Source organism: Oncorhynchus masou, chromosome 5, assembly GCF_036934945.1.
Source record: "Oncorhynchus masou masou isolate Uvic2021 chromosome 5, UVic_Omas_1.1, whole genome shotgun sequence".
NCBI classification, from domain to species: Eukaryota; Metazoa; Chordata; class Actinopteri; order Salmoniformes; family Salmonidae; genus Oncorhynchus; species Oncorhynchus masou.
This window is the reverse complement of record NC_088216.1, coordinates 43,208,499-43,232,803: the sequence shown is the minus strand read 5'-3', so window position 1 is coordinate 43,232,803 and position 24,305 is coordinate 43,208,499. Positions and strand designations below refer to the sequence as shown.

General features: G+C 41.4%; 1 protein-coding gene across 1 annotated transcript in view; it reads right to left on the bottom strand.

Annotated features, from left to right (window-relative positions):
• LOC135539620 (phosphatidate phosphatase LPIN2-like) overlaps positions 1–23,378 on the bottom strand; it is a 32,466-nt gene extending 9,088 nt beyond the window's left edge. Inside the window, 16 exon segments of the mRNA XM_064965611.1 lie at positions 1,959–2,107; positions 2,234–2,381; positions 2,573–2,664; positions 2,973–3,071; positions 4,643–4,712; positions 4,832–4,925; positions 7,017–7,204; positions 9,569–9,665; positions 9,889–10,894; positions 11,017–11,125; positions 15,228–15,338; positions 15,571–15,745; positions 15,748–15,826; positions 17,827–17,922; positions 19,941–20,141; positions 23,293–23,378. Of these exon segments, the coding sequence (XP_064821683.1) occupies positions 1,959–2,107; positions 2,234–2,381; positions 2,573–2,664; positions 2,973–3,071; positions 4,643–4,712; positions 4,832–4,925; positions 7,017–7,204; positions 9,569–9,665; positions 9,889–10,894; positions 11,017–11,125; positions 15,228–15,338; positions 15,571–15,745; positions 15,748–15,826; positions 17,827–17,922; positions 19,941–20,141; positions 23,293–23,358 (2,780 nt within the window). The 5' untranslated portion in view covers positions 23,359–23,378.
• Between the last annotated feature and the right edge of the window lie 927 nt (positions 23,379–24,305).

The window sequence follows — 24,305 nt, the reverse complement described above, 5'->3', positions numbered from 1 at the left end:
GTTTTTGAAAGAAAAGCAAAAAAATTGTCCATTAAAATAACATGAAATTGATAATGTTGTAGCTGGAAATTTCTAAGTGAGCCCAAACCTTTGAACGGTTAGTGTACATACCTACCTCAACTTCGTCATACCCCTGCACATAGACTTGGTACCCCATGTATATATAGCAAATCTGTCCTTGTGTTACAATTGATTTCTTCCTATTATTACAATAAATTGTATTAGTTATTCTTTATTGTCGGGAAGGTAAGCATTTCACTGTTAGTCTAGACCTGTTGTTTACAAAGCATGTGACAAATACCATTTCATTTGATGAGTGAGAAAGTTTGAAGATCAAAGATCCTACCTCCAAGACATGCTAACTCCCACCATTACCAATAACAGGGGGGGATAGCATGTCTTGGGGGTAGGATCTTTAACTTTCTCACTCATCATTATTCACAATTTATTGAGGATTATCCGAAATCATGGCAGCATCCACAATGTATTAGTGTTTAGAAACATATTATATTCTTATTTACAATAACAGTGACTCCAAAATGACACAACTAATTAAATACCATTAATTTATATTGGGTACAAAATACTCCAAAACACAGCCAAAAGAAACTAGAAATGCATCCAACAAGTTTGTAGAGTCACAAGCTTGATGTGTTCATTGCGTGTTAGGAAAATGGACCAAATATTAAACTTTTGACTATTATTTTTTGAATTTTACTCCCTTTTTCTCCCCAATTGTCCCAATTTTGTGGTATCCAATTGTTAGTAGTTACTATCTTGTCTCATCACTACAACTCCCATACGGGCTCGGGAGAGACGAAGGTCGAAAGCCATGCGTCCTCCGAAACACAACCCAACCAAGCCGCACTGCTTCTTAACACAGCGCGCATCCAACCTGGAAGCCAGCTGCACCAATGTGTCGGAGGAAACACCAGACACCAAGCGACCTGGTCAGCGTGCACTGCACCCGGCCCGCCACAGGAGTCGCTAGTGCGGAATGAGACAAGGATATCCCAAATACTTTGGTTCCCTAAAATGGGGGCTATGTACAGAAAGTCCTGTAATTTCTAAACGGTTGACCTGATATGGATGAAAATACCCTCAAATTAAAGCTGACAGACAGCGCTTTGTATCATTTCAAATGTGCTGGAGTACAGAGGCAAAACAACAAGTTGTTTTTTTGGGGTATATGTACTTTTCCTCCACTACATTCCAAAAGAAAATATGTACTTTCTTACTCCCATACATTTTCCCTGACACCCAAAAGTACTTGTTACATTTCGAATGCTCAGGCAGGACAACAATATGGTCCAGTTCACACACCTATCAATATCACGTGTTGTTATCCCTACTGCCTCTGATCTGGCCAATCACTAAAACACAAATACTGCGTGTGTAAGTTATGTCAGTGCTGGAGTGTGCCCCTAGCTGTCCGCCGTAAAGAAAACATTTAAATGTGCTATCTGGTTTGCTTAATATAAAAATGGAATGTATAGCATTTACTTTTTAAGCATGACAATTCAATAATTTCCCCACCACTGTACTTGAGTGCATTTAAAACCAGATAATTTTAAACATTTACTCAAGTATTTTACTGGCTGACTTGAGTCATTTTACATTAAGTATAAATACTTTATCGGAATCTTTAAGAGTTTCAATATTTTTGACCGCTACCTTGCCTGAGAACAGTTTGTTTTAATTGTTAAAACAAAACCTCTTTCTCTAAGCAATTGATTAGAATAAAATACATTCCCCAATTCTTTTGGAGCATGCAATATAGCTCAGTATTAATTATTTATTTTATACAGTCATTACTGTTCATCTTTATCAAGGGTGTTAATAATTTCAGACCCCAATGTATTTGGGTACACACACACACACACATCATACTGTGCTCCGATCGTGATAAACCGCCCCTAAAGGCATTCAGTAGTACTTGGAGAAAGCATTCTGCTCACTTGGTGATGGTGCCGTCGATGTCTGAGATGACAACGCGGTCGTCCCAGTTCCACAGGTAGATGGCGGCCTCGCAGCGACAGGTGCCCTGGTACTGAGTGGTCACGCTGAACACAACCTTGTTGGCCCCTTCCCGCAGGTTCAACCGCTCCTGGCCACAACACAATTACGAGGTTAAGATGGCTTACTGAGGGGGCAGGGAAATTACCACATGGTCGGGATCATGAGGTAGTGGTCGTGTGTGTGTGTGTGTGTGTGTGTGTCAGTGGTGACGTACTATCTGATCGGAAGTGAGGCGTAGGGACTTCCGGTACATCTGGCTGAAACACTGGGCGGTGGTCATGGTCTCGGAGGTCTCTGATGATAGGCTGCCATCTCGGCCCAGGCCCGCCTCCTCGTCGCTTGTCAGGTCATCGAGAGTGGCCCTGGACAGTCACACACTATTTTAGCATGCGGTCTTATTTCTCACTATATGGTAGATAGCTAATGGAATAGACAAGCATTTCTGCTAAAAGAAACCACAAAAGGCCAAATTCTAATTTTTCATGGAACTCTTTTAGGCAAAACCTGCATTTGAGTTACGCATGGGGAACAATGTGCGCCCGTGATCACTCACAGTATCGTTGTTGAGTGACCGGAAACAGAGGTTGAGGCTTCTTCAGTCTCTGCTTGTGACTTCTCTTGATCCTGCTTGGAATTCTCTCCAGGCTGTAGTAAAAGAAAGACGGCGAAAAATATTGTCATAAATTAAAAGCGAAGCAGCGGTTTACCCATTATCCTTCAATAAGAAGGCATTCCAATCCAACTAAAAGGTCAAATTAATTGTGTGCTGGTGCTAGACTGGGACAAACTGTATGTGCGACGGCTGGGGGTCCCCAGAAGTCCTGGGTCGTGTTCATTAGGCCAAACCGGAGCATAACATTTTGCAACAGAAAACAATTTCAGATACTACCTCCCAGTTTTGTGTCTACTGAACACGGCCCAAGCCTGGATTGAAAAACACTGCGATAGGCTACCTGGTTTGGGTTAGTGTCCATGTCCTTCCTCCTCCAGGAGAACCACCAGCGGCCAGACTTTTTGGGCATCTTATCCTTCACCAGCTGGTCAATGGCACTCTACAGACAAACAGACAGCACAATGTTAAAGGTCATATATTACACCTGCCACCACCTTCCCTGCCTTCCAAATATCGTTCCTTATCCTTGGGTGCGTTCAGTATGACAGAACGGTGTGCAAAATTTAGTTCAATGGAAACGGTACTGTATTGAAGGACCAGTTGAAGAACCTTGTAATTATGGTGGTCTAGAGGACATTTGTGTACGGTGTGCCGCAGGAGTTTACTACATTTTACATTTGAATCATTTAGCAGACGCTCTTATCCAGAGCGACTTACAGTAGTGAGTGCATACATTTTCGTACTGGTCCCCCGTGGGAATCGAACCCTCAACCCTGGCATTGCAAGAGCCATGTACTACCAACTGAGTCACACGGGACTATTTCAAATGGTCACACACATATTGATCGTGCCACAACTTAGGGCCACCCCATGCCACACCCACCAAACGAGAGCAAATGTACCTCAGCTGTTGAAAACGCTGCACACCGTTTTGAGGAAACGTGTCATTCAGTACAAACCGTCACGCAAAAGTTGAATCAAACTGAACGCACCCTTGAAGTGTGCCCTGGCATACTACTCCCCATACTAGAGGTCGACTGATTCACTTATTTTAACTTAACATAATACATCAGAATCAACTTAGCCTCAAATAAATCAATGTTCAATTTGGTTTAAATAATGCAAAAACAAAAGTGTTGGAGAAGAAAGTAAAAGTGCAATATGTGCCATGTTTAAGTTCCTTGCTCAGAACATAAGAACATATGAAAGCTGGTGGTTCCTTTTAACATGAGTCTTCAATATTCCCAGTTAAGAAGTTTTAGGTTGTAGTTATTATAGGACTATTTCTCTCTATACCATTTGTATTTCATAGACCTTTGACGATTGGATGTTCTTATTGGCACTATAGTTTTGCCAGCCTAATCTCAGGAGTTGATAGGCTTGAAGTCATAAACAGCGCTGTGCTTCAAGCATTGCGAAAAGCTGCGGGCAAACGGAGGAAAGTGCGGTTTGAAAGAATGCTTACGAGCCTGCTGCTGCCTACCACCGCTCAGTCAGACTGCTCTATCAAATCATAGACTTTCTTACAATATAATAAAACACAGAACTACGAGCCTCAGGTCATTAATATGGTCAAATCCGTAAACTATCACTTCGAAAACAAAACGTTTATACTTTCAGTGAAATACGGAACCTTCCATGTTACGTCATAATTATGTACATTTCAGACAAATTAATTATAGTCTTTGTTAGGAAGAAATGGTCTTCACACAGTTTGCAACGAGTCAGGCGACCCAAACTGCTGCATATACTCTGACTCTGCTCACACTGAACGCAAGAAAAGTGACACAATTTCAGGCACTGCATTGATTATATGCAACACAGGACAAGCTAGTTAAACTAGTAATATCATCAACCATGTTAAGATTGATTGTTTTTTCATAAGATAAGCTACCGATTGTTATGAAAACTTGAAATCGGCCCTTCCGTTTAGTCGGTCGACCTCTACCTCATACATTCAAAAGTATAACAAAGGAGTAGGTATAGACTGGTGGGAGATCGGTAATATACCTTTGGTAGATTCTTTTGAAAGACTTGCATTGACAGGACCATAGGGGCAGCTACTGCCCAGTTATAGTACCTAAAAGAGCACCAAAAACACCTAATTAGTCAACTGACAGACCTATACAAATCATACAGTACCACAACAGAACCACAAGATCAGATGTATTGTATATCATTACCATATATGGAACTTACTTTGAGTTGATGCAGATAACCAGATTTGGATCTTCGATAAGTCCAGGGTTGCTCACCAAATCTTGGTAGTTCACAACTTGCTCCATAAACTTATCTGGAACAAAGGGAAATGGCAATAGAGAATGTCTCATCAATACAAATGATTAATAATAAGAAAATGACATAGGTTACTACATTATTCATGGGATGTACATTTCGTCACAACATTGTTTTGAGCGTTTGTTTTAGGACTGACGGCCAACTGAACATTCTATTCAATACATCTTTCAATAGGTGCTGGTAAAGATCTGGTCTAAAGTAAATTACTGTTGCTTGAAAACCTGACGCCATATCTAAAAGGTAAATTATTACTAGCAAAACCTTGTGGCATCACTGTCACCAGATAGAATTTAGTTGCAGTATAACATTTGGTTAGATGGAGACCAGACTTTAGCTAGCTAAAGTTAGTATATTTAGCTTTTTTTGACAAGCTTTGATGGCTAATGACAACATTGCCAACTGTCTAAAGTAAACTTGACGACATGATGGCAAAGCGGTTTCCTACAAAATATTTGCCTACTTTAGCAATGTCATTGTATTTCCAAACCATTAGTGTAATTTAGGCGAAACAGTCATAGCTCCCATTCAAAGTCATTAGCCCTCATTCTACTTTTTGATATCAAATGTGGCTGGAAGGTCTGTAGAACCTTGGTAACAATGACACGACTGAGTGACAGAGGTGAAACCCATGAGTACAATGGCATTGATGAATACTCGTTTTTTTTGTCTTGAAGGGCATTCTAGAGTATGCATTATTTCCCATTACAAACCAGATTGTTTAAATCCTGGATGCTGATTGGTTGATATGCAGGAGTCGTGGGACAACAACTTCCACAAAATACCATGACGTGTTAATGTCAGAATTCCACTGTCCCGCAGCCCAGGAAGGAAAATTCCCGAAACTTTATCGCCCTTGGGGAAAAAGCATCTACATATACATTTTCCCATGCTACTATTTGGTTTGAAACAGACCTACCTGCCTGGTTCTAAGTTAACTAGCTACAAGCATTTCGCGACACTCGCATTAACATCTGCTAACCATGTGTTTGTGACAAATAAAATTTGATATGCCAATGATTTGTTTAAAAATAGCAACGTCGAACCATGGACAGCTCTTCCACTCGTTTGCCATCAACGTAAACATCACTATTAACATCAACTAGCTTGGTTAGCTCGGACTCGCCAACTGTAATAGTTGATGCCTATGTAGGCCTATTCGATATTTATTAAAGCATTTATTGAAGTACTTGTAGCTCATCATCATTGAACCTCTGCTAGCTAGCTGCATGCCAATGATTTGTTTAGCATAGCAACGTCGAATGAATAGAATGAACAACTGGGTCAAAACAACAGAAAATAATTAACGGTCAGGCCGCTTGGGTAGCAACTTCAGAATGTAAAAATGAATCTACTCGTTAAAATGTTTGTAATTAAAATATTTTAGAATAATTTAAGCAATAAGGCCCTCAAACTCGGGGATTATCGTGTGATACCTCCCGACTAAGGGTTGTTCTTAGGCCCCGGGTTCTCAGGCCTTATTGCTTAAATAATGCATGGCAATATTCAATCGCTATGAAGCTCATTCTTTTGAAAGCAAAAGTCAAAATGAATATATTATTGGCATTGCTGAATTAGATTTTCATAGAAGCAAGCTAGCAGGACTGACGTTTTGGTGAGAGAAGCTAGCAAGTCTGTTTGGTTACAAAGGCAACTATTGTAGCTATCTAATAAACCTGCTCGCTACTTCAGTGGATGTTGAACACATTTCTACCGGCAAATTAACACATTTCTAGCAGCAAATGTGCCAAATTATAGCTGTGCAATAAGTGGGATAATCAATTCAGGGCCCTATGCCTTCTGTGGAAAATGCAATTCTGATAGTGCTTCGTGGCACACACTTTCATGTCATGCATTATTTTCCACGGGACACATAGCCCCTTATTGATTATCCCATACGTAGTATTTATTTAATCTAAAAAGGACTGTCTTCATTGTTTACTCACAAGCTTCAGAAAGACCATCATTAGGAGCAGCAAAGGGTGAAGGAAATGTGCCCTTCCATGAGACATGCACAGCTGTCTCATGGAAGGAAAATATACATACAGTACTTCCAATAACTCCCTCTCTCTCACACACACACACACACCTTTGTTGATTTGGCTGGTGTGGCCGGTGCGGCCGCAGAGGGACATGCTGACATCCATGTGGTCGGAGGTGGAGTCCGACAGGTACTCTGTTCCGCTGTCCATGGCCCCGCTGCCCACCGACTGGGGAGACTGGTTACCAGACCCAGACCCTTGCTCAGCACCCTGCCGTGAGCTCCCTTCTGTCTCACTAAATGGAGAGTAGAGGGAAAATCGTCTACCTCTATGCCTTTGAGTTTACTTTGCCTGAGTTAAAAATAGAAGTGACCCCAAAACCTGCTCCCAAATAATAATTCATAATCTAACGCTACCATTTCATAATTACAAATGGGTGAAAATACTTGTTCCAAGCTTTTGCATTTATCATGGGCCGTTTTCTTAAAGCTTCTCAGAGTAGGAGTGTTGATCAAGGATCGGGGTCCCCCTAGTTAATATATTTATTATGGATCCCCATTCTATCTGGGGTCCAGCTAAATGAAGGCAGTTTATACAATTTTTATAACATTACAATACATTCACAACACACTGTGTGCCCTCAGGCCCCTACCACATATCTACAGTACTAAATAAGTGTATGTATAGTGCTATGTTATCGTGTGTGTGTGCCAATGTTTCTTGCTTCACAGTCCCTGCTGTTCCATAAGGTCTTTTTAAAATCAAATTTTACTGATTGTGTCAGTTACTTAATGTGGAATAGAGTTCCATGTAGTACTGTGTGCCTCCCATAGTCTGTTCTGGACTTGGGGACTGTGAAGAGACCTCTTGTGGCATGTCTTGTGGGGTATGCATTGGTGTCCGAGCTGTGTGCCAGTAGTTTAGACAGAAAAACTCAGTGCATTCAACATGTCAATACCGCTCACAAATGCAAGCAGTGATGAAGTCAATCTCTCCTCCACTTTCAGCCTGGAGAGATTGACATGCATATTATTAATATTAGCTCTCTGTGTACATCCAAGGACCAGCCGTGCTGCCCTGCTCTGAGCCAAAATCCTTTTTTTGGTGGCACCTGACCACACGACTTAACAGTAGACAAGGTGCAACAAAACTAGGGCCTGTAGGACCTGCCTTGTTGAAGTGTTGTTAGCTACTACTGCATCTTAGCTATTACTGCATCAATATGTTTTGACCATGACAGTTTACAATCTAGGGTTACTCATCTCAACTTGCTCAATTTCCACATAATTTATTACAAGATTTAGTTGAGGTTTAGTGAGTGTTTTGTTCCAAATACAATGCTTTTAGTTTTAGACATATTTAGGGCTAACATTGCTTGCCACCAACTCTAAAACTAACTGCAGCTCTTTGTTAAGTGTTGCAGTCATTTCAGTCGCTGTAGTAGCTGTGTATAGTGTTGAGTCATGCGCATACATAGACACCCTGGCTTTACTCAAAGTCAGTGGCATGTCGTTAGTAACAATTTTTAAAAAGCAAGGGGCCTAAACACCTACCCTGGGGAATTCCTGGTTATCCACATAATAGCAGGGGATATAAAGCCATAACACAAGTTTTTCCATGTGATCTTGTTCATTATGATCAAAAAGTTCAAATGGCCCATAGATCAGCACTCCTACTTTATGAAAACAGTCCCAGGAATTGACTGTAAATAGAATGAGTGACAGATCCGATTGGTATTTAACAATGGGATCAATAAGACTTTGAGAGGTTCTGATTTCTTGACTTAAGAAATCATGAAATATACTTATTTATTTCATTAAGGGAGAAAGGGTAATGTATAACGTTTACATTATGTCAGGATATGTTATTGTTAGCCATCAGGGATCCTATGGGAGGAGAAGAGAAACAGTCGTACCAATCACAATGACCGCCTGAGTTGGGGAGGAGTGAGGAATTTGGGCAGCGGTCAGGTTAGATGAAGTGAGGAAGAATTTATATCACTAATCTTCTGGATAGCAACATTGGCTGTTCAGATGTGTAAGGAGGGTCTCAGCATAGGAGAAAGGGTTAAATATCAGGACTTTTATGAATATGTTCTTTGTCTGTTCAAACCTTTGGGGTGAATGAACTTGGTTGGAGCTTTTATAGAGTCAGTCAATTTCTTACTCTGATATTTAGAACTTTGAAAAACACTGATATCTTATGCAGAGTCCTTAGCAGTGTGACCTGCCTTGTGAGGACAAAGTCAAGCCTAAGATGAGATAAAATTTCTCATGATTAGTTTAGGGAATGCATCCTTCTACATTATCCACACAGAGTTCATCGATGTGTGTCGTCCTTGACACTGAGTAAGTGTGGATTGCGGAAGGCATGCCAACTAGGAACTTGGGTCAGAGTGGGGGAAAGGGGACATATTTTCGGCTGCATATTATGAAATCTATTGCCTGTTGACCTCCATTAATATTTAACCACGGGAGACACCAAAACTTAATGTAAAAATAAAATAAAAAGTGGTATGAAAAACTGTGGATTAAGAGCAATGTCCGTTCTAACTTTAGGTAGATCTATAGTGGAATCTGTGCTCTCACCTATCATGTATGAACACTGATTACATTGAGGGAGGGTGGAAAGAAAGAAATCAGAGCAGGGAGCCCTTTACCCTTTAGGCGGGAAGTAGAGAGCTGCCACCTCTGGGTCAAGGTTAGACAGGTCGTCCAGGTAGATGTCGGAGGGTCCTAGGTGCTGACTGCGTTTACCTGTGTTCACACAGCACAGCAGCACAGAGACTGAGCACAGAGAACCACCACACAATTCAAAGTCAGGTCAAAAACAACAAATCCTCTTGAATCTATTAACATAATGCTAATACCCGTCAAATCCCCGCAGATCTAAGGGATAAGTGCCTAGGGTTTAGGGAGTGAGACTAGGTGTTCTTTTGGAATTGAGTATGGGTAGATCTGTTTCTCCCAGAGTTCTTACCTTTCTTCTTGTCTCTGTGCTCTGCTTTGCCCATTGTGACTGCTGAGCCAGAATGCTCCTCCCCCAGAGCCTCAGTGGCTCCCATTTCTGTCACTTCAACACTCTCCGCAGCATGATTGGTCAGGGAGCCCTCTGTGGCTCTGTCCATCATAACAGATTTGATCTCCATCTCCTCCCCTCCCTCAGTGCAGGGCTTGATCCCACTGTTGCCCTCACTCACGATAACTCCTTCTGCAAACCCCTGTCCATTGGTTTCTGGTAAGGCACTGTGCTGGTCTGGGTGTTCGATCCTATCGAGAGACTCTGTGAAAATGTTGGGACCTGCTGCATTGGCTAAGCTAGCAGCGTCAGGTAAGCTAGCAGTGTTTGCTAAAGTATCTATCCTGTTGCTAGCTCGCCTGTCTGTGCTGGTTGTGCCAGCTTTGCTAGCCTTTTTGGGTGGGATGGGTGTGTCTATGCAGTCGTTTTCAATTTGGCTAACTGTGTTAGCTACACATTCAACATCGCCTATGCTTCCTGCGCTAGCTAGGCTATCAGCATTTCCTCCATTAGCAATGCTAACTATGTTAGCCAGGGAGGATCTTGCCTCTTTCAGCTCCAGGTTGGATGCAGACTCCTTGGCTCCCTCCTCCTCTGCCTGCAGGGTCTCTACTTGGGGCTGCTTTTTTGTATGCCCTGGAGCCTGGGAAGAGTCTATGCTAGCCATCGCTAATGATGCTAAAGTCAGTGGCTCTGCGGTGGGGTGATATGGGCTGCAGCTTCTCTTAGAGGTTCTCTCCAGGTCTATGGGGGAAGTCTCTGTGTGTGGGACCGCTGGTCCGGTCCTGGGCTTGGGCCTGACCACCACCGTTACGCTACTGTTCGCTCGGCCACAGCTGAACCCGGGCTCCTGGCCCATGTCGAAGGAGTCCTGCCACTGGATGGTGCGGAAGTGGGAGCTGTCCGAGCAGTGGATGCCAGGGGAGACGCGCTGCACCTCCACCGTCCCCCTCTCCGCCAAACACATCTAGAGGGAGCAGGGAAAACAAAGCAGTGTGGTTATGAATTTCTTCAGTACAAACTTTCTACATCAATTTATGACACCTGTACGCCCTGTTACGGCACCTGTACTACCCTGTTATATCCTACCTTTGGAAAGCCACCCCAGTTCCACTGCATCTGAGGCCCTGAGGACTCCGGAGGCTTCACCAGCAGCTCGGAGTCACTCTTGGGGGAGGAAGGACGACTGTAGAACACACTAGAGACACAGAGAGTCTTCATTAATAGAACGCAAGATTGAAACAGAAGAGACAAAAGAAAGTGTTCTTCAGAGAGAGAGCGAGAGAAAAACTAAAAGAGAGTGAGAGGGAGACAGAAGATAAAGAGCGAGAGAAAGAGAGCGAAGCTCTAAAAAGGCCATGCATACTAGAGGTCGACCGATTATGATTTTTCAACGTCGATACCGATAATCGGAGGACCAAAAAAGCCGATACCGATTCATAAAAATAATTTTTATTTATTTATTTGTAATAATGACAATTACAACAATACTGAATGAACACTTATTTTAACTTAATATAATACATCAATAAAATCAATTTAGCCTCAGATATATAATGAAACATTTTAAATTTGGTTTAAATAATGCAAAAACAAAGTGTTGGAGAAGAAAGTAAAAGTGCAATATGTGCCATGTAAAAAGCTAACGTTTAAGTTCCTTGCTCAGAACATGAGAACATATGAAAGCTGGTGGTTCCTTTTAACATGAGACTTCAACAGTCCGAGGTAAGAAGTTTTAGGTTGTAGTTATTATAGGAATTATAGGACTATTTCTCTCTATACCTTTGACAATTGGATGTTCTTATAGGCACTTTAGTATTGCCAGTGTAACAGTATAGCTTCCGTCCCTCTCCTCGCCCCTACCAGGGCTCGAACCAGGAACACATTGACAACAGCCACCCTCGAAGCATCGTTACCCATCGCTCCACAAAAGCCGCGGCCCTTGCAGAGCAAGTCTCAGAGCGAGTGACGTCACCGATTGACATGCTATTAGCGCGCACCCCGCTAACTAGCTAGCCATTTCACATCGGTTACACTAGCCTAATCTCGGGAGTTGATAGGTTTGATGTCATAAACAGCTCGATGCTTGAAGCATTGCGAAGAGCTGCTGGAAAAACACACGAAAGTGCTGTTTGAATGAATGCGTACGAGCCTGCTGCTGCCTACCATCGCTCAGTCAGACTGCTCTATCAAATATTTAGACTTTTTATACTACTTAGACTTTATAACATAATACACAGAAAAACGAGCCTTAGGTCATTAACATGATAGAACCTGGAAACTATAATTTTGAAAACCAAACATTTATTATTTCAGTGAAATACGGAACTGTTCCGTATTTTATCTAACGGGTGGCATCCATAAGTCTAAATATTTCTGTTACATTGCACAACCTTCAATGTGTCACAATTAAGTAAAACTCTGGCAAATTAGTTCGCAACGAGCCAGGCGGCCCAAACTGTTGCATATACCCTGACTGCGTGCAATGAACGCAAGAGAAGTGACAATTTCTCCTGGTTAATATTGCCTGCTAACTTGGATTTCTTTTAGCTAATTATGCAGGTTTAAAAATATGTACTTCTGTGTATTGATTTTAAGAAAGGCATTGATATTGCACAACTGAACCTAACCATAAACGATTGTGCTTTTTTCGCAAATGCGATTTTGTTAAATCATCCCGTTTGGCGAAGTTGGCCATCTTTGTTAGGAAGAAATATAGTCTTCAGTTCGCAACGAGCCAGGCAGCCCAAACTGCCGCATATACCCTAACTCTGTTGCAAGACAAGTGACAATTCTCCTTGTTAAAAGAAATTCATGTTAGCAGGCAATATTAACTAAATATGCAGGTTTAAAAATATATACTTGTGTATTGATTTTAAGAAAGGCATGGATGTTTATGGTTAGGTAGACGATGGAGCAACGACAATCCTTTTTCGCGAATGCGCACCGCATCGATTATATGCAACGCAGGACACTCTAGATAAACTACTAATATCATCCACCATGTGTAGTTAACTAGTGATTATGATTGATTGTTTTTTTATAAGTTATGTTTAATGCTAGCTAGCAACTTACCTTGGCTTCTACTGCATTCGCGTAACAGGCAGGCTCCTCGTGGAGTGCAATGAGAGGCAGGTGGTTAGAGTGTTGGAGTAGTTAACCGTAAGGTTGCAAGATTGAATCCCCGAGCTGACAAGGTAAAATCTGTTGTTCTGCCCCTGAACAGGCAGTTAACCCACCGTTCCTAGGCCGTCATTGAAAATAAGAATGTGTTCTTAACTGACTTGCCTAGTTAAATAAAGGTGTAAAAAAAAAAAAAAAAAAAAAAAAAAAAAAAAAAAAAAAAAAAAAAAAATCGGTGTCCAAAAATACAGATTTCCGATTGTTATGAAAACTTGAAAATCGGCCCGAATTAAAAAAAAATAAAAAAAGATTTGGCCATTCCGATTAAATCGGTCGACCTCTAATGCATACATAAGCTAAATAAACATAATTGACACTGGCAAGCGCAGTTCGCAGGTAAGTTTTTTCTATTGAATTATCATCATAGAATTCCCACGCACCTGCAACAAGTAACCTCGGATGTGTGCTTTTCCTATTTTAAGAGAGCAGAAGAAAGACAGTAGGGAAGAAAGTGACAAGAACAGAGAGAGTTCAACAACTTGAGAGAGAATGAGGGGGACAGACGCAGAGAGTGGGTGAAAGAGAAAGAAAATGTGCTTTCTTGGACACAGATGCCCAAATTAGAAATGTCAGAGAATACTGTATTTCTGACGTCTCAAACGCTAACTCCGGAGGTCGCACACAGCACTTGCCCGATAGTGGCTCCCCTCGAAGCAGCGCAGTGTAAAAATACTAATAGCAGAGCAATGTTCTTGAAACAGCTGAAATGTATTGGCATTTTTCATTATATTTGAGACTTGTTTATTGAGTTGCATTCTGAAATTGTTGCCGCATCTTTAACACTGGAACCGCTGGGCCTCAAGGGACCCCCTTTCCAGCTAATGAGCAGTCAGTCATTCTGACTGCAACATTCTCAGTGTAATTAATACATTTCATATATGCTAAAGTAATAATTTGGTTGTACTCATGGTGTTAACAGAACACTTTTATTTTCATTTAAAATGGCATTTTAGTTTGTCGCTATAGGCTATATTTAAAAACAAAAACATTCAACTGTTCAATCAATTCTTTGTTCAACTGTTCTTTGTCATGGTGACATCCTTGAGCAGTTACCTTCCTGTCCAGATGTGCAAAGATGGCATCAAGGCAAAGGGTGGCTACTTTGTAGAATCTCAAATATATTTTGATTAACACTTTTTTTGGTTACTACATGATTCCATATGTGTTATTTCATAGTGTTGATGTCTTCACTATTATTCTACAATGTAGGAATTAGTACAAATTAAGAAAAACCCTTGAATGAGTAGGTGTCCAAAGTACTGTATGTATGAGAGACATAGGAAGGTGTAGTGATAAAGAAATCATGTCAACCCCTATTGTTTTTGTATAACGATCCCTATTATTAGTGTTAATATTGTATAACGACAAAGTGAAACATTTCCTCACAAAAAGATTGCTTTCACAGTGTTATTTAACACTGTACAGGAAATGGTGGTTTCGAGTGGATTATTATTTTAATCTGTGTCCAGGAAACAGCCCCTTAGAGCAGTGGTTCCCAAGCAGTGGCTTCCAATCTTTTTTTAAACTATAGCACACCTCGGTAGAATAAAATAAAAAATAATGGGTCAGTCACACCTAAATTGTCCCTATTCGTTTATTTAGTGGTAATGACCTCCCATCTCATCCATTTTGCAACTAATACATTTTCTTTGACATATGTTTTTTTTTTTACAAATTATATCGGATTTATAGTTCCGGTTAGCATAGTTCCTTACTTATGACGATTAATTTGTGTGGACTCTTAAAAGTGTCCTGGGAAACTGAAAGAAAACAGTGCAGACCCCGCCCTCAGAAGCCCTGCCCTCCTCAAGCTGTAACACTGGGGATTGCATTATTTTCCTCAATTTAGTACCACTCTTCAAACGAGCCAAAATGTGTTATACCTCGGTAAAAAGGTTCAGTTTTGAACAGTTTGGCAGTCTGAGTGCACCGGACTGAAAACAACGATATAGACCTAACCATGTGCACCATTCAATGGATTATCTGAGAGGCACTGGTGCTCCCAAGTCAAAATTACATGTGCAATCCACAGGTCACGTTTCTAAGTGAGAGGTCAAAATAATAAATCACACCGGTGGAAAACCAATACATAAGGCTTAGAGGGTAAGTTGTCTGACCTGCTCTCTGAGGGGGACCACTCTCCCTCTGAGTGAGGGTGTACGTCCCTGGTCTGCACGGCCCCCAACTCTTCATACGGTTGCTCAGACAGCGAGAAGTACACCGACTTACTGTTAGGGAGACAAAAGAGCCAGCCACAGGATATATCAGAACATAAAATCCAATCGTTCAAAGCCATATACCGAATGCTATATCTAACAATAGGTCATGGGTTAAATGTATTTGTCTTTTTCACCTAACACTTGTGGTGTGTTTGATTTAGTTTGGCCAGCACTATGAATCCAATAGAATAGTCATTCTTAACCAATAGAATTCATGTTTTCAACAGGAGTTGACATTGACCTGGCGAGCATGGATGTGGTGAGCTCTTCTTTGGAAGGGCTCTCCTGTTCAGTCTGCTCCCGCTCCCTCTCCCTCTCCCTCTCCTCGGACGAGGAGCTGCAGTCATCTCTTAGGTGGGAGTCGGAGCGTATGCGTTTGCGCCGCCGCTTTTTCCTGCGTGTGCTACCGGAAGTGGGGGGCCTTCGAAGGTCTCCTCGGCCCCCTCCGGGAGCTCGATGAGGATGGGTGACGTACAGAGGTGGGCTGGCACTCTGGACTGGGGGTGAAGTGGAGAAAATTAAGGCACAACTGAAATACTAATTAGTTGTGTTAATGTACTGGGCTACACATGAGTTAGTGTGTCTAAACTTTTGACTGGTACTTCATACGCCCCCCTCCCCCCCGATCGGTATTACAAAATATACCATTTATACCGTATACCGGGGTATCGCCCAAGCCTAGTTGGAATGCCCATCTGGGAATTGAACACCGGTCCCCTGCATGACAGGCGGGGAACAACTCCAACAAACAGACCTTCTCTCCCCATCTCAGGCAACCCTGATGCCGTCGGACACTGTTTTGTCTATTAAAATAGAGGGCCTTCTCCAGTTACGCCAATCTTCCTAAGAAGTCACCGACAGAGTTCAGATTCTTGTACACTGACACCGGTCACACAAACTGGTCCGAGTCAAGGCAGCCGGAGCGTTTCCACCCCAGGCAAACAAGACAGCACTTGTGAGTATCTTGAATTTCCATTGTGAAACCACATGCCCTAGGGCATGGTCGGACGTTCAACTCTGTCTGGTTAGCCTTTTTGAGCTCTGGCCAACTTATTCAAGCAAGGAAACATTAGCTAAACAAACAAAGCAGAAAGTTGTTAGTTTTTGTGTTTGCTTAAAGTAAATACCAAGACATCTAGGGGACGAGTACTCTCTCCCCACTAACAGACAACTAAGTCGGAGCCAAATCTAGTAGTCCGTGTGTTTGCAATGTTAGTAAATTGAAGAAATGAATGCAAGCCCCGGCATTACAGGCAGGCAGGCGGGGCTTCCCAGGGCTGGCCCTGAATTCATTGGCCCTTTGGGTGTGTTTATAAAAAAAATTATTCAGGTGAATTTGATTGGTTGTTGACTCCCCATAGTATGTTATGCCGAGTGACTGACTGAAAGGGAAGAAATCAGACATTGAATCTCTCTTTAAGCATGGTCAAGTTAATCATTTGACCGTGACACAAAGATACAGTCGTCCTACTGAACTGAAGGACAGGAAGGAAACTGCTCAGGGATGTCACCATGAGCCCATTGGTGACTTCAGTTCAATGGATATGATGGGACATTACTGTGACTCCACAAGAAAATGATATAATAATAATAATAAAATACAGAATACAAATATTCCAAAACATACATCCTGTATTTAACAAGGCACTAATGTAATAATATTTTAAATCATTTTGAGCCTTATGTTTAGGGCAAATCCAACTCAACACTTCACTGAGTAACTTCCTCCTTTTCAAGCATGGTGGTATCTGCATCATGGTATGGGTATGCTTGACATTGGCAAAGACCGGGGAGTTTTTCAGGATAAAATAAATGGGATGGAACTAAGCACAAGCAAAATTCTTGAAGAAAACCTTCCCCAGCCTGCTTTACACCAGACACTGGGAGAGGAATTCACCTTTCAGCAGGACAATAACCTACAACACAAGGCCAAATCTACACTGGGAGTGATTTACCAAGAAGACAGGGAATGTTCTTGAGCGGCCTACTTCCAGTTTCGACTTTAAAATCGTCTTGAAAATCTATGGCAAGACTTGAAAACTGCTCTAACGATGATCATAACAATTAACCTAATAAGACAAACAGCTGTAATTGCTGCCAAAGGTGTTTCTAACAAGTGTTCACCCCCATAGTCAATACATATCTAATCAAGGTATATTAGTGTTGTATTTTTCATTCCTCTTTAACAAATGTTAGATAATTATTCTTCCACAATGACATTACAGTATTTGGTGTAGACCATTGACCAAATATGACAAGTAAATACATTATAATCCCACTTTGTGACAATAAAATGTGAAGAGTTCCAAGGGGGGAGGGGGGGGGGGGTGAATGCTTATGATTGGCTTATTGACAATGTACAATGCCTAAGAATAAACATAACAGGCTACATCACCTATCCGATTAGCATAACATGTCTCCAAAAAGAGGTTAACCTCCACTAATGAACAGACCTTTAGGATCAAATATATATGTATTTTTTTTAAATGGGACAAACCTCAAAGTCCTCATTTTCCTCCACAAAAAAAGCTTCTCCGTTGTCCCCCAGCTTCATTTGCAGGTAAACTGGCTCCCCGTTGATCTCAATGTCCACCTGCAACACAGTCACAGACAATGTGTGTGTGTGTGTTTAAGAGAGAGCGTGAAAAAGGGTATGTCAATCATCTGTATGTGTATTTATCCGCTTATATACAGTGCCTTCAGAAAGTATTTATACCCCTTGACGAGCTTCACATTTAGTTGTGTTATAGCCTGAATTCAACATTTATTCAAATGTATTTGTTTTCTCACCCATCTACACATACCGTCGGCATAATGACAAAGTGAAAACATGTTTTTAGAAATGGTAGAAAATGTATTGAAAATGAAATCTCATTTACATAAGTGTTCACACACCCGAGTCAACACGTTATATATTTAAAAAAAAAGGTTTTATATTTTATCACCTTTGGCAGCGATTACAGCTGTGAGTCTTTCTGGTTAAGTCTCTAAGGGCTTGGCACACCTGGATTGTACAATATTTGCACATTATTAGTTTTAATACATTCTTCAAGCTCTGTGAAGTTGATTGTTGATCATTGCTAGACAGCCATTTTCAAGTCTTGCCATAGATTTTCAAGCCGATTTAAGTCCAAACTGTAACTAGGCCTCTCAGGAACATTCAATGTCATCTTGGTAAGCAACTCCAGTGTATATTAGACCTTGTGTTCCAGGTTCTTGTCCTGTTTGAGGGTGAATTTGCCTCCCAGTGTCTGTTGGAAAGCAGACAACCAGATTTTCCTCTAGGATTTTGCCTGTGCTTGGCTCGATTCTGTTTATTTTTATCCCCCCCAAAAAACTCCCTAGTCCTTGCCGATGACAAGCATACCCATAACATGATGTAGTCATGGATTTGCCCCAAACATAAAGCTTTGTATTCAGGCCAAAGTCCATTCTTTGCCACAGTTTTGCAGTTTTACTTTAGTGCCTTATTACAAACATGTTTTGGAATATTTGTATTCTTCTGCACAGGCTTCCATATTTTCACTCTGTCATTTAGGTTAATATTGTGGAGTAACTACAATGTTGTTGATCCATCCTCAGTTCTCTCCGGTCACAGCCATTAACTCTAAGTCAGTCACTATTGGCCGCATGGTGAAACTCCTGAGGGGTTTCCTTCCACTCCGGCAACTGAGTTAGGAAGGACACCTGTATCTTTGTACTGACTGGGTGTATTGACACACCATCCAAAGTGTAATTAATAACTTCAACATGCTTAAAGGGATATTCAACATCCAACAGTCCCCACTGTTCCATAAGGTGTATTTTTACCTGCTATTTTAATCTGAGTCTACTGCTTGCATCAGTTACCTGATGTGGAATAGAGTTCCATGTAGTCATGGCTCTATGTAGTACTGTGTGCCTCCCATTGTCTGTTCTGGACTTGGGGACTGTGAAGAGACCTCTGGTGGCATGTCTTGTGGGGTATGCATGGGTGTCCGAGCTGTGTGCTAGTATTTTAAACAGACAGCTCGGTACCTTCAGCTTGTCAACACCTCTTACAAAAACAAGTAATGAGGAAGTCAATCCCTCTTCCACTTTGTGCCATGAGAGACTGACATGCATGTCATTAATGTTCTCTCTTTTAAGGGCCAGCCGTGCTGCCCTGTTCTGAGCCAACAGCAATTTGGCTCAGAGTCCCTCTTTGTGGCACCTGCTCAACTGAAGGACCTTACAGATAGTGTGTATTGTATGTGTCATTCAAAAAAATACGATAAACACTATTATTGCACAGTCCATGTAACTTATGTGACTTGTTAAGCACATTTTTTCCCTCCTGAACTGATTTAGGCTTGCCATAAAAAAGGGATTGAAAATAAATTAAAATCTGTCAAGTTCATTTGTAAAAGTGTCTAAAAACATGATTCCACTTTGACATTATGGGGGTATTGTGTGTAGGCTACTGACAAAACACACCAATTTAATCCATTTTGAATTCAGGCTGTAACACAAGAAAATGTGGAAAAAGTCAAGGGGTGCGAACACTTTCTGAAGGCACTGTACATACACCCATCAGGTGTAGGCTACACCACACACTCCAGTCTTCTCCTTTTCCCTACTCTCCATACTCACCACTTTTTCTTTGGAGCGCAGCACCCCCAGCTTGCCGAAGCGCACGTGGAATGGGGAGCACTGGAGGCTGCCGTCGGGCTGGCGCACCACGATGACATCGATGCCCCCCGTGAGCGTGGCTGGGTTCAGGCCCCGGTACAGCTCCTTCACCGTCACAAACACCGACTCTGCCAGCTGCCCCACGTAGTTCATGGTCTGGGACTGGAGGTGGAGGGAGAGATAGAGCAGGAGAGAGAGAGAGAGAGGAGTGTGGGTGGGGGAGAAAATGGGTCAAGGGGCAATTCTTGTCCAACGTTTACGCAATTCTCTACCAATCAATGTTCTTGAATTGAGAATACATATGAGGCCTAATCCAGGCTCCGACTGCAAATTGTGTAACATGTTTTGAGACCTCATGAAAGGCAAAACAATATAAATGCAATTTGTCGTCATTCAATAACGAGGTAGGCTATACTCTTCTCTCTTCCTCCCTATAAGCTAAACTCCCATGGGCTACTGCCATATTGCTTTCACCTGATGTTTCTTCCCATGTGCTTTTACCTGGTTAAATCAAAACACAATTATCGAGCTGGACTACCATACAATCAACTTTTTACAATACCTAGGATAATATAGCCTAGTAGGCTATCCAAGTTTGTTGGCAGAATACAACATACATTTACCTTACCAGGATCATGTCCACTCTAAAATCTTGTCACGCTAAACCGAGATGCTAAGCAGCTAGCCTAAGTGTTTTAAACAAGCTTTCTTGACCCTTGGAATATGCGAGAGTGTTGATTAATTATTATAGGTTAAAGATCCACTGCTCTGAGAAAGAGCAAGGTCCATCATTACACACCCAACAAAACAATCTGGTGATGTCATTTCCTTTAACTACTCATGATGATACATTGACCCACCTTATATGGAGTTCCTATTTATGGGGTTACAAAATTCTTTCTATGCTGTTTTGTCACATAGATAGGTCTGAGGTTGTAACAGCGTAATAGGCTCTAGGCCTACAGAAAACAAATCAATATTGAGAGATGTTTTGGTACTCCTGATAGGCTACTTGCCTGAAATTCCCTGTAAAACAGCTTACCTAGGCCTAATTAGAAAAGATGGGATCAATTATTTCTGACAACATGTAATCAGACTTAGTGACTTCAGAAAGTATTCTTACCCCTTGACTTATTCCACATTTTGTTGTGTTACAGCCTGAATTCAGTATTATATATATATATATATATATATGTATATATATACATTTATCTCACCCATCTACACTCAATACCCCATAATGACAAAGTGAAAACATGTTTAGCCATTTTTGCAAATTTATTGAAAATGAATACAGAAATGTAATTTACGTAAGTATTCACACCAATGAGTCAATATGTTGTAGGAGCACCTTTGGGAGCGATTACAGTCTTTCTGGGTCAGTCTCTAAGAGCTTTCCACACCTGGATTGTGCAACATTTGCCCATTATTCTTCAAGCTCTGTCAAATTGGTTGTTGATCATTGCTCGACAACCATTTTCAGGTCTTGCCATAGACTTTCAAGTAGATTTAAGTCAAAGCTGTAAGTAGGCCACTCAAGAACATTCAGTCTTCTTGGTAAGCAACTCAAGTGTAGATTTGGCTTTGTGTTTTAGGTTATTGTCCTGCTGAAAGGTTAATTTAATCTCCCAGTGTCTGGTGGAAAGCAGACTAAAGCAGGTTTTCATCTAGGCTTTTGCCTGTGCTTAGCACCATTTATTTTCTTTTTTTATCCTGAAAAACTCCCCAGACCTTAACGATTAACAAGCATACCAATAGCATGATGCAGCCACCACTATGCTTGAGAATATGGAGAGGGGTACTCAGTAATGTGTTATATTGGATTGCCCCAAACATATCACTTTGTATTCAGGACAAAAAAAGTAAATAGTTTTGTCACATTTCTTGCAGTATTCTTGCAAACAGGATGCATGTTTCGGAATATATTTACTCTGTACCAGCTTCCTTTTTTTCCACTGTCATTAGGTTAGTTTTGTGGAGTAACTAAAATGTTGATCCTTCCTCAGTTCTCCTATTACAGCCAACAAACTAAGTAACCATTGGCATCATGGTGAAATCCCTGAGCGTTTTCCTTCCTCTCTGGCAACCATTTAAGAAGGTCGCCTGCATCTTTGTACTGACTGGGTGTTTTTAATACACCATCCAAAGTATAATAACTTCACCATGATCAAAGGGATTTTCAATGTCTGTCTATTTCTTTTACCCATCTACCAATAGGTGCCCTTTGTGAGGCATTGGAAAAACTCCCTTGTGATTGTGGTTGAATCGGTGTTTGAAATTCACTGCTCAACTGAGGGACCTTGGAGATAATGTTTTTTGTGTATTGTATGTCATAAAAAAAAGATAAACACTATATTATTGCACACAGAGTGAGTCTATGCAACTTATTATCTGACTTGTTAAGCACATTGTTAGTCCTAAACTTATTTAGGCTTGCCATAACAAAGGGGTTGAATGCTTATTGACAAGCAAGTTCAGCTTTTCATTTTTTATGAATTTGTAAAAATGTCAAACATATTTCCACTTTTATATTACGGGGGTATTGTGTGTAATCCAGTGACACAAAAATCTACATTTCATCCATTTTGAATTCAGGCTGTAACACAACAAAATGTGGAAAAAGTCAAGGGGTGTGAATACTTTCTGAAGGCACTGTAGCTTAGGCTACATTTTGAGTTGTGTCCAAAAGTGTCCTTTAGTCAAATCCATACTGGCAAACTGATTAGTAACATTGTAGAGAAAGGCACGAGGTCCAAAAAAAGCATGTTCAGCATACACGCATTGACAAACCACAACATGATCATTAAATGTAGAGTCTATGATTCACAGTTAAACAAATCCCATAGCCTAGGCCCAAGGCTAATAAAATGTTAGCTTCTGCATTCTGTAGTAACCTCTATTGGAAGCGACCACATATTTAACAAGACTGAATTATGATCAAGCTACTACTTTTGAATGAAAACCACATATAAGATGTGAAGACTCTCCACAAAAACTAGGCACTATAACAAAACTAGGCCCAAATAACAAACAAACAAAACAGGAGAACCGAGCATTAATCGAGGCAAATTGGGCTGTTCTACTTTTATTCTGATGGGCCAGTGATGACAATAGGACTTCGAAAGGTGAAGGAGTAGCCTATCAGAATGTAGAAGACCAATAAAACAGGCTAATCATGGAGTCAGTGTATTGTCACAACAAAATGTTGAATGTGGATTAAAGTGACTTAAGAGGAAAGACAACAAGACCAAAAGTAAAATCTTGAGAAACATAGCCTCCCCAAAAGGATATAGCTAACAGTTTCAGGCCTTACCAACAGAGAGAAGTGAAGTTGTACTTTCCCCACAAGGCCTTGTTCCCTGGACCCCCCGTCCGCCATCAGTCACCCAAACTTCCTTCATCCCCCAGAATTCTTTATGCTCCCCAGAATCGGTCCACTGGCCCTCCAGTTAGCCCTACACTAGGCTACATTTTGGACACTTAGGCTAGAAGACTCCAAAGCTACCTTAGTAGAACCGCGGATACTTTGAAAAGAAAAAGTCATTTTCAGCCCCTACAAAGTCCCGTCCCGAGGAGGGTTTTCTAATTGGCATATACTAGCCTAGCGTTAATAGTCTCTAGGCCCATGTGTTCTGAGCTGGAATGCAATATAGAAGTCTATGTGAGAGACCCAGTATATTCACGCACATCACCGCTCCCTCGATCACGAACACACACTCACACACACATTAAGGCACGTATACACAATTCACACTTCCCCTCTCACTGCACATGACAGCCAGGCCAGCAGTTTCTGAAAAGCTTGGCTGATCTATTCACGAACACTCCGCTCTGCCCAACACACAGTGACCAGTCACCCGGCGCACTCTGGGATTGACAGCTACTCTCTGGCCATTCTGAAAAGAGACTCTAGCAACCATGACGCGCAACATCAACACTAGAATAAACGCTACCATTTATCAACAACAATTTCTTTCGGGGACTTGAAAGCGGTACTTTTGGGAACTTGAAGGGATATCCTTACATGAATAGAAAACAAAAAAGGGTGAGTTGGTGCACAACGCACAAGGGGGTGAGGGAGGAAGTACAGTGTGGGTAGAGGTACACACAGTGTAATTGACCAAATAGCCTAACCATGCTGGTTCTAGAAGAGACAAGTAGAGCAGGGCCGCTGGAAAGCTCCTGGGCTAGAGCGATGATGGTGTGATTGTTTTCTTCTCTTTGCTCTGTCAGGCAATTCAAGTTGTGGTTGATATGATTTATTTTTAGCGATACATTACTTTGTAATAGAATCTGCGAGGTCAGCAGTAATGGAGGCTGGACATA